Source organism: Naegleria gruberi (assembly GCF_000004985.1).
Source record: "Naegleria gruberi genomic scaffold NAEGRscaffold_3, whole genome shotgun sequence".
NCBI classification, from domain to species: Eukaryota; Heterolobosea; class Eutetramitea; order Acrasida; family Naegleriidae; genus Naegleria; species Naegleria gruberi.
The window spans coordinates 465,251-480,154 of NW_003163324.1; the positions used below are offsets into that span (position 1 = coordinate 465,251).

General features: G+C 27.9%; 7 protein-coding genes and 1 non-coding gene across 8 annotated transcripts; 4 read left to right on the plus strand and 4 right to left on the minus strand.

Annotated features, from left to right (window-relative positions):
- Positions 1–700: 700 nt before the first annotated feature.
- NAEGRDRAFT_29995 (uncharacterized protein) lies at positions 701–2,951 on the minus strand (the record flags this gene model as incomplete). The annotated part of the gene is made up of 3 exons (XM_002682435.1): positions 701–1,376; positions 1,476–2,064; positions 2,153–2,951. The coding sequence occupies 3 exons, from the start codon at positions 2,949–2,951 to the stop codon at positions 701–703; spliced, it is 2,064 nt and encodes a 687-aa protein (XP_002682481.1).
- Positions 2,952–3,478: 527 nt separating this feature from the next.
- Positions 3,479–4,558, minus strand: NAEGRDRAFT_56722 (uncharacterized protein; the record flags this gene model as incomplete). Its single annotated transcript, XM_002682436.1, has 1 exon — positions 3,479–4,558. One exon carries the CDS (start codon positions 4,556–4,558, stop codon positions 3,539–3,541), a length of 1,020 nt encoding a protein of 339 aa, XP_002682482.1. The 3' UTR covers positions 3,479–3,538.
- An 896-nt stretch (positions 4,559–5,454) lies between these two features.
- On the plus strand, positions 5,455–7,668 carry NAEGRDRAFT_45719 (uncharacterized protein; the record flags this gene model as incomplete). The annotated part of the gene is made up of 1 exon (XM_002682237.1): positions 5,455–7,668. One exon carries the CDS (start codon positions 5,455–5,457, stop codon positions 7,666–7,668), a length of 2,214 nt encoding a protein of 737 aa, XP_002682283.1.
- A 120-nt stretch (positions 7,669–7,788) lies between these two features.
- NAEGRDRAFT_62329 (uncharacterized protein) lies at positions 7,789–8,289 on the minus strand (the record flags this gene model as incomplete). The annotated part of the gene is made up of 1 exon (XM_002682437.1): positions 7,789–8,289. The coding sequence occupies one exon, from the start codon at positions 8,287–8,289 to the stop codon at positions 7,789–7,791; it is 501 nt and encodes a 166-aa protein (XP_002682483.1).
- A 1,065-nt stretch (positions 8,290–9,354) lies between these two features.
- On the plus strand, positions 9,355–10,749 carry NAEGRDRAFT_45720 (uncharacterized protein; the record flags this gene model as incomplete). Its single annotated transcript, XM_002682238.1, has 1 exon — positions 9,355–10,749. One exon carries the CDS (start codon positions 9,355–9,357, stop codon positions 10,747–10,749), a length of 1,395 nt encoding a protein of 464 aa, XP_002682284.1.
- A 96-nt stretch (positions 10,750–10,845) lies between these two features.
- On the plus strand, positions 10,846–11,229 carry NAEGRDRAFT_62331 (uncharacterized protein; the record flags this gene model as incomplete). The annotated part of the gene is made up of 1 exon (XM_002682239.1): positions 10,846–11,229. One exon carries the CDS (start codon positions 10,846–10,848, stop codon positions 11,227–11,229), a length of 384 nt encoding a protein of 127 aa, XP_002682285.1.
- Positions 11,230–12,805: 1,576 nt separating this feature from the next.
- On the minus strand, positions 12,806–14,505 carry NAEGRDRAFT_56723 (uncharacterized protein; the record flags this gene model as incomplete). Its single annotated transcript, XM_002682438.1, has 2 exons — positions 12,806–13,535; positions 13,584–14,505. 2 exons carry the CDS (start codon positions 14,503–14,505, stop codon positions 13,060–13,062), a joined length of 1,398 nt encoding a protein of 465 aa, XP_002682484.1. The 3' UTR covers positions 12,806–13,059.
- A 239-nt stretch (positions 14,506–14,744) lies between these two features.
- On the plus strand, positions 14,745–14,817 carry NAEGRDRAFT_t25. The gene has a single exon. It is a non-coding gene; the product is annotated as a tRNA-Ile (tRNA).
- The last annotated feature ends 87 nt before the right edge of the window (positions 14,818–14,904 follow it).

A 14,904-nucleotide genomic window follows, 5' to 3' on the forward strand; every position in this document is an offset into this window, starting at 1 on the left:
ATTTTTGTTTTGATCTTACCATAATTTAGATTTATCTGAATTGAGTCAATTAAATTTAGAAATATTAATTCTTAGAATTCCTGTCGAAAATTATAGGATATTTCATCACATTTCTAAAATATTAACATTGAGAGAATTAACATTTCATTCTCATAATATTTATGCAACTGATTTGAAATTACTTTGTAAATTACCAAATTTAGAATATCTTTACATTAGATTGGAACATAAAAGTGAAACATCTTTTACTTTTAATTCACTAACTACACTTTCAATTTATTCAGATAATTTGAAACAATTAAATTTCTTTCAAATATCAAATTTACCAAAATTGAAAACTTTAATGGTTCGTAATAATCGGGATAATAACCATAAATGGTGGTTGCAACCATTATTTCCAAATTTACAAATACTTGTTGCCAACAATACAGGAACATTTTTAGCATCTCCATATAATGATGGTATGAATTTTGGTGCGTGTGATATTTTGCAAAGAATAACAAATTATGAATATGTAGCCCACTTTCCAAAAAAATTTTGATACTATTAGGATGAAATAAATGTGAATATTTAAAAATTTTAATCATCATTATGATTCAATAATAATTGTAGTGTTAATAGTTAGTAATTAAATATCATTGATATTAAAATATTAAATATTTACTTTATATTTTTAATTTAAATATAATTATAATAATAATTATAAATTAAAATCATTATCATTTAAATGACAATGATTTGGAATGGTAACATTTAAATTTGAATTGAATTGCATTGCTCTATGAATAGTTTCAAAAGCATTATCATTACCAGACCAACTTCTTCTAGCAATACCATTAGCAACATCCCAAAATAAAACATTTCTAGCTCTCTCATCTGATTGTTGTGATCCATCTAAAACTAAACCAAATCCACAATTAATTGCCAATCCAAAACCAGTACCACCACCATTATGAAGAGCACACCATGTTGCACCCCGCATTGAATTACCTGTAAATGTATGAACTGCCATATCAGATGTAATATTACTACCATCATAAATATTTGATGTTTCTCTAAATGGTGAATCTGCACCTGATACATCATGATGATCTCTACTTAATGCAATTGACCCACTAATTTTACCTTCTCTAATTGCCTTATTAAATGCTAAGGCTATTTCAACTCTACCTTCTATATCTGAATATAATATTCTTGCTTGTGATCCAACTACTAACTTATTTTCCATTGCTTGTACTATCCATTTATAATTATCTTGATATTGTAAATGTGATTTTTCACCAAGTGATGGATTTTTCATTAATCTTTCAATCACTTGAGCTGCTATTTTATCTGTTTCTTCTAAATCTTTTTCATTACCAGATAAACATACCCATCTTTTTAAATATTAAATTAAAATTAAATTAATAAAATTAAATTAAAAAATAATTAAAATATAAAATATAAATTTAAAAAATAAAAAAAATAAAACAAACCTAAAAGGACCAAAACCCAATGAAAATATATCACCCATAATATCTTGTACATAGGAAGGATATTTAAAATTACCATCTTGATTACAAATATCAGCACCTGCTCTATTAGCTTCATATAAAAAACAATTACCATAATCCCAAAATTTCATTCCCTTTTCAACTAATTTGTTAATAGCATTAACTTGTCTTTTTAAACTTTCTGATACTTTTAATTTAAATTCATTTGGATTATCTTTCATTAATTGATTTGATTCTTCAAATGTTAAACCAACTGGATAATATCCACCTTGATATGGATTATGAAGTGATGTTTGATCACTTCCTAATTCAACAAGTAATTCATCTTCATTAGCTAATCTTTCCCATAATTCAACTATATTTCCTAAATATCCAATTGATGTTACTTGTTTTAATAAACGTGCTTGTTTAATTCTTTCAATACATTTTTCTAAATCATTACCAACACTTTCTAATAACCATCCTTGTTCATATCTCTTTTTTAATGCTAATTCATTCACTTCTGCTACTACTGTTATACATCCACTAATCACTCCTGCTTTAGGTTGTGCTCCTGACATTCCACCAAGTCCTTTTTTAAATTTAAATTTAATTAAAATTAATTAAAATATTAAATAAAAATATTAATTAAAATATTAATAAAAAAAATAAAAACCTACCAGATGTAATAAAAACCTTTCCACTTAAATCATTTAAATTTAAATATTTTCTACCTGCATTTAAAACAACAAGAGTAGTACCATGTACAATACCTTGTGGACCAATATAACAATAACTACCAGCAGTCATTTGACCATAAATAGTATTACCTAAAGCATATAATCTTTCATAATCATCACGTGATGAATAATTAGGTACAACTAATCCATTTGTAATAATACAACGTGGATTTTCAGGACAACTTGGAAATAAACCCATTGGATGACCACTATACATTGTAAGTGTTTGATTTTCATTCATTTCACTTAAATATTTCATGGTTAATAAAAATTGTGCCCAATTTGAAAAAACACTTCCATTTCCACCATATGTTACTAATTCATGTGGATATTGTGCAATTTTAACATCTAAATTATTACAAATCATTAACATGATTGCACAAGCTTGTTCACAATTATTCTTATTTGTATAATCTGATAATGAATAGGCTTTCATTTCTAAAAAACGTGATGGTCTAAATCTATACATATAAATATGACCAAATGTTTTTAATTCATAGGCAAATTCATTGGCCAATTCTCTATGAAAATGTTGAGGAAAATAACGAAGTGCATTTTTAATGGCCAATTGTTGATCTTGTTTGGAGGGAAGAATTAGATTTATATTTTTAATAGGTGCATGAGGTACAGTAGAATCTCTCATTTCACTATAATTGAGTGCAGGTGGTAAAATAGTTTGTGGAATGCCCTGACAAAAATATTTACTAATTAATTCTTTAGTTGTTAATTGTTGTTCCATCATTTAAAGTTAATAATAATTAAATATATTACTACGAATAGAATTGTTGTTATTTAATGATTGATAATAATAATAATAATAATAGATTATAGATTGTTATTGTTGTGATGATAATAACGGAGAGAATGATGAGAGATTTTTTTTTAAAAACCAAGACGGAGTTTTAAGCAACGGAATGATTCTTGTTGTAAACTAGAGACCAGTTGCATTTGTGGTGTAGTTGAAAATTTTGATTGGTTAATTAATAATCATTTCAATATAATTGATTTTCAATTTGAATGGTTGAACATTAATAAGAATGATTCTATTTAATAGTAAGTCTTAATGAACATATCTCAGTTAATTATACGTCTCACTCCAAGGAAATGGTAAAATTAGTACTCTGGATTATGCGGATTAAGAAATATCCCACTTCCAGATACTCATAACCTCAAGAATTATGAAAAATATGTGACCAAATTCATTGAGATTCAAATTCTTATTATCATCAATGTTAGTATTAAAATTTTCATGTTTATTGTTAAATTAATAAATAATACAATTTATTATTAGAATAAAAATACAATCATTTTCTCTATTGAATAAAATTATTGTTTAAGAGCAGCTTCAAGACCAGCAACAGTTCTAATTTGAACCCAATCACTCAAATCACCACCATAAACATGGGTACCACTTTGAATTTCACCTGATTTGAATTTTTGTTGCATAGCCTTGAATGAAACTGGACCTTGAGTTTCAACATTACTATCAACATAGAACCATTCACAATCAAATTGTTTTGGAATACTCAATGATGATGATGATGATACATTAGGTGAAACCATAACACTTGCACTTCTAGACTTGCTTTGAGATGAAGTTGGTTGAATATGTGCGCTACTATTAGCAGTGCTGGAGGATGAACTACTTTGAACAGGTGAAACAATTAAAGTGGAAGAATGATTCTTCAATTCTAACATTGTTTGAGACAATGCTGAATTCCATTCAATTAAATTTGCACAAAGTTGTTGTATAGCAGGTTCATAAACAGATTGTTCCTTTTCCAAAATTTCTAAAATATGTTGTTTACACATAATATTAACTTCTTCCCATTTTTCTTTAAAAGTATTCATCTTCTCTTTAGCCTTTGGTAATTCAAGTGGATTCTTTGATTGTTTTTCAGTTAACTTTTCAACTTGTTGTCTATAATAATCATATTGAAGTGTTAAATCTTTTCTTTCTTTAAAAATCTTTTTAACAGGTTCGAATAAAACAAAATATTCGTTAGCAGGATTAACAACGGTTTGTGTTACATTGGATTGGAATGGAAGAACACAATTAGTTTCAACAGATTTGGATACCTTTTCCAAGACCATACCTGCTTGTTCAATTCTAGCTGATCCTTGAGTATTAACATCACGGAAATCTTCTGCTAAAAAGGCCAATGTTGTTGAAAAGGCATGGAAATTTTCAATCAATTGATTAGAATGTTTAACAAAATTTTCACAAGCCTTTTCTGCTGATTTAAACTTGTTAGAGAGAATGGAAAATTCTTCATCTTCAGTTTGTTCAGCTTTACCAAGTTTTGTTTTAATTGTTTGTGTACCAATAACCCAAAGTTTCTTCATCTATATTTTAAATATATTATAAATATTTGGAAGTATTATAGTAGTGAAGATGAATATTTAATAATATCATTTGACAATAATTAGTACCAAGGATTAATCATTGATGATGATTTTGTTATTGTTGTTAAAATATTATTCGTAGAAGAGTATAATGAATTATCATTGATCGTCATCATGTAGAGAGCAAATGATGATGAATGAATAATAAAACAATTAGCCTAAAATTTTCTTAGCAAGCTTGAGTACTAACCTTTAATTGTTATGTGTTTGAATATTTTTTAAAAATAAATAAACACTGTCTTGCTACGTACTTATTGGAGGTCACAATCTCTGCGCCTCACAGTAACTTTGAAAGGCTTGTGTCGCTCGTCATCCATTGAAGTACGAACTTGGATTCTAATTAGAAACGCAACAAAGGAATATTCATGTACTGTGGTGAGGGACTTTTTGTACAGTGTTAAATTAGTATGAGATGATTGTTTATTTCTAAGAATGAAATAGAAGATAAGGAATAAATGTATTAAACAATTGAGGATGTATTGATGGGTTATTAATATAATATATTACTCATTCCTTTTCAATACTATTTAATACTCTTTATTGTTATCATTACAATGATATTAACAGTAGTTGCAAAAATCTTGATCATTCTAATTAAATTTTAAATTGCAAGAAATATGTATAATGTATTTCTAATTTTTAGATAAATATTACTAGCAGTAATCCTTACTAAAATTGAAATTGTAATTTTTTACTTTCTTGTTACAACAATCAACCTTTAAATATCATTTTAAATTTCCAAATATATAAATTTTAATATTTTGATAACCAATTAGATGCAATCATGCAAAACACATTTCCCGCCATTTTTTGTACAATTTATTCAAAGTAAAAAAATGTCCTCCAACAATCCACGTGGATTCAATCAACAACAAAACATTAATAGGAGAGAATTATCATTCAATGTTGTTGGAGTTGGAAAACAAAACTCAAATACATCAACTAATACAACTTCAAATGGTGGTTCATCTTCTCCTACCACTAATTCTACAACAAATAATGTTGTTACTTCTACAACCAATAGTAAGCCTTCAAATACATCACCTAAATCATCAAAATCATCTTCATCATCAGCCAATAGTACAAGTAGTCAGAGACAAGCTAACAATGCACCAATTAAAAGTAGTACACCACTCACAAAACAATCCTCTGGAACACAACTCACTACTCGAAGTGGAGTTGAAAGTTCTTCCTCTTCTGCTGCTATCAGTAAGAGATTGACTAGTGCTGCCACAACAGTTAGTAGTACAACAAGTAACTCAATCAAATCAACAAGTTCATCCATTGCACTCTCATCTGCTTCATCTTCATCAAATCTTCTTCAAACAGTTCTAAGTAAGGAAGAAGAGGCTGAACTAATTAAAGAATTGTGTGGCGAAGAAATGTACCTATTATTAATATCAAGTAAACATCAAGAAAGAGAAGAATTTCTAACACGTTTAAATGTATGGATTAATCAATCATCTAATTTACCACATGGATTTATGATTTTTCCAAGTGTAAATTTACCAATTGAAAAGACAAGAGTATTAAAAGTACTTGCTATTATTCTAAGAATGACACTAGTTGATAAAATTATTAAAATAGTGCAATTAGCATATTCAACATGTATTTTATTAGTTGAATCAGCACCAGTACAACAAGCAAAGAATATAACACATTTAAAAGAAGGTCTTTCACAAATATTACCATTATTGATGACTAAAGTAATTGATTCAAATGAAAGAAACTCTAAGAGTGCTATACAAGCAGTAACAAAAATGTCAACAGTTAAAGTAATTTCTAAATTAGTATTTAATTATGCATTACTATCAATTAATTCAGGTAAACCATTATCACCTAAAGCTATTCAAGGTAGAATTTCACTTGTAGAATCACTTGTTTTAAAACATGGATTGAATAATAGTAGTTTAGAAGTTTCAATTCAATTTTTAGATTTTTTAAATGAATGTTTAACACATAAAACAGTTCAAGTTAAAGATTCATGTATTGAGTTATTAGCAATAATGCATAAATCAATGGGAAAGGAATTATTTGATTTAAATGTAATGGATAAATTACCTTCAAAAACATCAACACTTGTACAAAAATTAGAAATTAAAATTAGAGCTAAAAAACAAGAAGAAATTGAAGAAGAAAAAAAGAAGGAAGAATTAAAAAATCAAAAAACACAAAATGAAACTAATATAGTATTTAAACAAGGTGATATATCGAGAGAATTAATAATGAAAAAATCACTTAAAAAAATTCAATCAGGTGAATCAATTCGATCATTTTTAAAATCACTAACACATTTACATTTTGATTCATGTAATATTTCTAAAATTATTAATTTAGAACATTGTCCAAATTTAAGAGTTTTATATTTATATGATAATAGAATTACTAAAATAGAAGGATTAAATAATAACAAACAATTAATACATTTACATTTACATCACAATTTAATTGAAAAAATTGAAGGATTGGATGAATTGGTTAATTTACAACAATTATATTTAAATAATAATAGAATTAAAATTGTTGAAAATTTAACAAAATTACAAAAACTACAAGAATTACATTTACAACAACAAGATATTGAAAATTCAATGATTTTAGATTCAGATTCAATGAAATCACTTTCAAATTCATTAACTTTATTGGATTTAAGTAATAACAAGATTGAAGATTCACTTTCTATTGGATTTTTAGAAAATTTAATTGAATTGGATTTGAGTAAAAACAGAATTGATAAAATGGATCAAATTTTATTCATTTTAGAAAGTAATAGACAATTACACTCTTTAAATTTAATTGGAAATTCTGTATGCGATTCTTATAAAATGAGAGATCAAATCATTGTTTCAAGTAGTTCAGATTTAACTTTATTAAATCAAGTGGAAATTACAGATATTCAGAGAGAATTTTTATTATCATTTGAACATCAAAAATTAAAAAGAACATCAAGTGATAATAATGGAATGAATTTGGCTTTACATAATAATAGACAGACAAATAGTAATGAAAATGATCCAAACTTTTTAAAAGATTTATTAACAATAAATTAATGAAATTGACCGATTACGAATCTTTTATCTTCCTTCATTTGGTATTGAAATTGAGAGTCGGTATGCAACTCTTTGGCAAAACCATACTGTAATATACTGTTATTTTTATAAAACAATGGTTCATTCAAATTCTTTAAAATTCCTTTTCAAATTCTCAATTACCTTCTCTCTCTTGTATGACATGTCAACTTTACTCCATGATAATAAAATCGCTTCATATCCACCTGATTCCAATTGTTCCTTCTCATTCAAAATGTAAAGTTGATCTGCTCTCGAGAATTCTTTCACACCATTCTCAAAAGTACCATAATTAAATTCCTTAACATTTTTAAAATAATCATTCTTGGACCATTGAGTGAATGAATTTCCTTGAAGGAATGCAATTCTCTGATTCATTCTGAATTTAAATTCACCTCCACCACCACCATGACGACGACGTTGTTCTGATAGGAATGAACTATTGAGAAAGAGTGATTCTTGAGAGGAGAGAAGAGATGATGATTTGGAAATGATTGAACTGCCAAGACTTTCCACAAATTTATTACATTCTACGACACTACCACGAAGGCCTACCATAACACAGATTAAATAGTTGGTATAGAGAAGGTTGGGATTTTGCATTTTTTTTTAAATTTAGTTGGAATTCAGTCAATTTGAATTTGGAATTGAAATGGAATGTGGAGAACCAAGTTGTAATGAATTATTGAATATATTTGGATAGTGTGTTGTAAGCATCATCAACTTTCATTTATTAAAAAAATGCAATTTACTTCATCATTGCTTCTTGTCATAATATTATTATGTTGTTAACACTTTATATTATCAATTAATGGACAATCTCCTCATGTCAATCAGAATCAACAACATTACACTGATACAATTTATGTGTGGATTTAATTCCAACTCATGGTATGTTTATTAAAAGTATATTCAATAATTATTTAATAATATATTTACAATTTAATATTATTTAAAGGATGAAGGATGTGAGAGTGTTTTGAAATAATAAGAGATGTAATTCTAATATTGCAATATTTATAAATCAATGTCTTTCCTTTGGTAATCAGGATGAGAGTATATTAATATCCAATATCTATCCCAAACCGCTTTTTTTGGATATGGCTTTTTAAAAAGGGCAATCTGGTTGAATTTTTACGGGCTTGGCTTTTTGGATAAATCTCATCGGATTGGATAATATTATTTGAAAATGTGTCGTGTTTGAGTAATTGTCATTTGTCAACAAGGAATGCAGTCAAATCACTTTACGAATATTAATTAGATTATTATCAATACTAATTGCAATAAATCAACATTTTTCGATATAAATTTGGAATATTGTATTTTTTCAAAAGTTTATTTTTTAGTGGAAATTTCTTGACTTATTTTTGGCTTTAGTTTTTGGCTTTTTGGTTCAATTTAGCTTTTTGCCGATTTTTTATTCACCAACATCCAAAAAGTGGTTTAGGATGGATACTGGATATTAATATACTCTCATCAGGATTGGTGTAGTGGTATAATATTTGGCAATAATCAACATTCATTTTGATTTATTAAGTCCAACAAGTGGTGGTGTATGGATTGGAATATTTTACGTACATTGTATAATACTTTTGAAATTCAATTAACTACCCAAATTGATTTCTAATATTTCACAAACATAATAGGTTTATACAAGTTCAACAAAATATGACAAGCTACTCTGGTACCGATGGTCATAACAAATTTTATTCGTATGACGAAAACTTTATGCCACACCAAAACTATGGAGCATTATTATTCAATACTCTAGAGTTGGGTGTTGAAGTGTTAGTAAAAAGAGTATCTATGAACACAATGAAACACCTTTCGGAGAATGAGATGTCAAAGAAGGATGAACAATTAGAGAAGTCCTTAGAACTTGCTTTCATTGATGCAAATATCAACAACATACAACCACTAATATCAAATCTACAAGCTCTAGTGAACAATGAGAGTGGTGAGAAGATATTAGAACTTAATTTGCCCTCCATAACCTCAACATTGAACACAACAAACGATTCTAATTTGAAAAGAATATGTCGTCAGGTATTGGCGTTTTGTTATTGTTCTCTTGGTAAATCTGAGGAATTAATTGATACGTGCAACAAGTTGCTTTTGGAAGATTTTACCACTTCCAATTTAATAATAACTAGCCTTTTATTTTTTGATCTTGGAAATAAGATTAATTCAATTCAATTGCTCAAAGATTCATTCATAATCATTTCGGACGTTAATTTAATATTTCCAAGTGAAGCAGAAAGATTGATGGTGGCTATTGGTGACCGATTGTTATTAATGATTACTTCTGATTATGAAGATGAATGTGAAGAAACTTTGTTTGCTCAATATGTAGCCAGAAGATTGTCTACATGTAATACTGCAAGCCCTGTTGTTTATGGTGATGGAACTACTCATGCATTCTTTAATAGAGCTCATAGGCTTTCAAGTATCAGTGAAACAATGTTATCAAATTTCGATCCTCTAGAACGTGAAGAACGTTATGTTGTGCTTTGCAATGCTATTCACAATTTTAACAGTGTTTTGCAATTGGTTTTAAAAAAACAACAAAAAGTTGAGTTTCAAATAAGCTATCCTATTACAACTACCAAATCAGATGTATTTAGTATTAATGCATACAACAATACCTTATCAAGCTTATTTTTAGAATACTTGCATCCTGATATTCCAATAGCAAAAGCAATTAAGAATTACCATACTCAATTTGCCTCATTATTGACATTGGTGTTTGAAAAAAACGTTAAAATAATTCAAGCTGAATTGGAGAAGGAAAAACAAAGTTTAGATTTAAACATCAACAACTCAAAAAGGCTTGAAAAAATTGAACAAATGTTAAATCTTACCAAATCACAGAAAGAAAAAGAATATCTTTGTTTGTTTAAGGAAATATGTAACAAACACAACTACCCTCATATTTCTGACGTTCAACGTTATTCCATGTTTCATTTAAGCTTAGATGGACCTTTTGTTCCAACAATAGAAGATCCTTATGAACAGTACGATCAATCCGATGATGAAATGGAAAATCTAGAACATGTTCAATAACTTTATTCCAAATAAAAGAAATCGAATTTTCTGCCTCAATAAATTAGATTTCCATAAGAAGATGAAATAATTACCATTTTAAAATTTTAAAAAAAAATGGTTGTTTGTAGATATTGGTTGCAAGGTTGTTGTCGATATGGCAATTCTTGTTGGTATGATCATTTCAAAACAACAGAACATTCATCATCCCATCAAGTTAACTTGGAACTAATTAAATCATGGGAAAAGGAATTAAAAGAGCAAGAATCAAGTTTAGAGAGCATATTACTTGATGCAGACGAACACTATTATGAAAATAGTGAATATGAGGATTGGGATGATGATGATGCTCAAAAAATTAGAAATGCATTATTACATGGAAAGGAATTGTATATTTATGAAGATGACGATTCCGATTATTATGAGGATGAGGATGATGAAGATGAAGAAGAGGATTCCGATGATGAAGATGATGATATTTGGAAAAGAAAGGTCGTATAAATTCTGACGATGAGGAAGATGAGGAAGATTCCGATGAAGATGAAGATGAAGAAAAAGATTTGAATTATTATGCAAACAAAGTTCGTCAACGCCATAGAAAGAAGAGAAAATTGAATGATTCTAAACGTTCAACACAATCTATCAATACTAATGTATTAATTATTCAACATTCTAATTATCATTTTACAAAATGGTTAAATACTATTATATTACATAATATTTTCATGTATTTACCAAATAGTGATCAATTATCATTTAGACTTGTTCATTCAGCTTTTACCAATGAACTCTACATTGGATATAATAGTCATTTACAATATCAATGCAAATATCAATTTCAACTATTTCTCCTCTTTAAAAATTTAATTAAAAATTATTTAAGTGAAAAATCTACAAAACCATCCACCATGCAATTTATTAATGGATGTATACTTCATTTAAATGCACAAATATTAAATAATGAATTGATATCAAATAATCATTCCACTCTGATGAATCTTTATATTGATGATGAAGATGAAAATTTAAAAACATTGAAAAATTATAAACAATTATTTAAGGATGAAAATGTTAAATTTACAAGTTGGGCATCTGTAAAATTAGGTCATTCACAAGGAAGTGTTTGTGAATTATCTATAAAAAGAAAAGATGGAAATGGATATGTGAAATTATTTCAACATCATGTCAAGACTATATATAGTAGAGATGATACATGTCATGTTTATTATTATTTGACGACAAATAGCACTGAAAAAGGAATGGAAACATTGATATTAACTGATACTTATGAATCAGATAAAGTATTTCATAATAAGGAAGCATTGAATAATGTATTTTCCTTATTGGATATTCCTTCAAATTGGAATTTGAATGATTTTGTTACATTTCTAATGATTTGTTCATGCTCATTCTATATTAATATTAATGAATTTAATGGAAAGAAATATGCAATAGTTGATATTTTACAATTTTTACAATTACAAGATGTTAATTTTAATTTATTATCATCCAAAAATAATTCTGCGAATGATGTGAGTTCTATTCGTAAAAATTGTCATTCACATTATGAATTAGATGGAATTAAAAAGATGGAACAACTTGTGAATACAATTTCATCAACCATCACAATCAAATCATTTCAATTCTAGTCAATATTTGAAAAGTTTAATTGATTTGCGAAATTTCTGTATGAAATATTCTGGAAAATTAGTAAAATTTGATACTAGTGATTATGGTTTCATACTAAATCAAAGGTAGAAAAATATTTGAAAAGGAAACAATTAAATGATAATGATAGGAAGGGTTTTTCAGTTTCCATAAAAAGTAAAGAAATTTTAACTGAAATGAAAATTTATTCAGAATGTAATTTTAAAACAAATAATAATGAAATATTGAATGTAATACTTGAAGTGACATGTTTTAATGGATACCATTATGATTCAACTAGTTTTAAAATAATTAAGAACAAGACTGAGAAAATTGAATGGAGAGGTATGTTACAATATATTTAATTATTTCAATATATTTAATTTTTATTTTAAATGTGTGTTAATGAATAGATAAAAATACACTAATTGAATCAGAATCATTTATTACAGATTTGAAGAATAAGTTATTGAGTGATATGAAAGGTAGTGTGAGTAATAAGAAGTTTATAAAATCTCTCATTATCGTCATGTCAAAACATCATTATCACTTATTTTCCAATTCACAAAATTATACTGCAACACACAAGAATACAATTGTTGAGGAGGTTATTGGTGCTATTACAGATTAGTGTTCATAATGGCGTCTTGCAATATTTCCAATTAAATTTACAAGTCAATAAATTTAATATTTTACAATTAGGTCTGAAAAGCAATTTTCATCTGTTGAAACAATCTTTTTCAAATTTTCGTTGAAATATTTGAGACATTTGCTGTCCATTAGCTTCTTATTGTAGACTACAAAGTGCCATCCACCACATTCGACACTATTCGTTTCATAATTATTTAACATTTCCTCTTTTCCAAATGCATGATAAATACAGTTGACTATATTGACACCATCATCAGCAAATATGTACTTTTTCGAAGAGGAATTTGCAGAATCTCCAACAATGATAAATCCATGATCATTGATAAATGTTGTTGCAATTGAGGAACAAATTATTCTATTTGGTTGGAATTTGTGTTGGCTTGTAGAGTTGCCTTCATAAACGGGACTATCTGATGTCAGATATGGTCGTAAGGGGAATGATGGAAAATTAATCTTTTGGAAATACTGATCTGGACCATGACTTCCACATTGTGAATAGGTATTATAACCTGAATCATCATATTTTGAATGAGTTTGAAAGCAATAAAATTACTTACCACACATGTAAACATCTCCATTCTCCAATAAAACTCCCGTGTGAAAATATCCACATTTGATTTGATTAATTCTTTCTCCTTGAAATGGCGTTTTCAATTCAGTGAACTTGTCATTGGATACTTGACCATTTTGTGTACGGAATTGATCATCACCATGACAGAGAATTTGATGTTTTCGATCCTGAGTTTCATAAACTACAAATGTTGATCTCCCACTCAATGCCGACATGACATACTTCCTCTCTGTTAAATCCAAATGTAATTTTGGATCCTCTGAAAACGAGCTAGCATCAGCACGAAAATAATACACCATATTATCAGTTCCACGAACGAGAATATGAAGTGCAAGAGGTCCACTCACAATTTCCTTAATCCCCAAACTGGAATCATCCATAAATTTCTTTGACTTGTGTAAAGTTCCAGATGAACTTTCAATAGCCAATATCAACTTATTCCTCATTTGTAATATTATGAATACCTGATTACAAAACACATTTTCCACTTGATAACAATTTCCCAATTTCAATTCTTCTATAGCCAATCGATAATCCAATTGATAAAACGGATTACTATCATTATTCAACACATCCACACTCGTATCACCACCACCATTCACATTCCGAAATGCATCATTCATCACAACATAATTAAGTGATTTAAAGTAGGGTGATTGAGTTGTTTTAGGTGTTGAAAACTTGATATACAACTCTTCAGCAGCAGCATTATTCAATGCTTGATTACCAATAGAATCCCACAATCGCACCACAAAAAAAGTTCCACCACAACTAACACTCCTCACCGACCGATCAATTGTTGTTGTATTGATATTTGGATGAAGAGGAGAGGGCATAAAATCGGAATGAGGAACGTAGACTGGTGTCGTTTGTATTCCCAATATTAGAAGGGGAATTGTATTCATCATCATCATTAATAACTATTTTAATAAGTTGTGATCAAAAATGAGTGATTGAAATAGTTGGTGATCTTTGATCAAATTTTTGTATTTTTTTTATATGAAAAATCTAAAATGAAAAAGATTGAAATATTATTTAATTAATTCGTTGTAGCTCAGTCGGTATAATATTTAATGTGTTGTAAATGACTTCCAAACATTATTTGTTATATTAGAGAATTATTTAGGTTTTTTTACCAAGAATGTAAGCTGGCGTAGCTCAGTCGGTAGAGCGTTGGTCTAATAAGCCATTGGTCGCCGGTTCGATCCCGTCCGTCAGCATGAAATTTTGTTTTTGAACTAGTTTTTCCTATTTATCTATTTATAGCATCATTAGGAAGAGAACACTCAATCAAGAGGTTTCTTCTC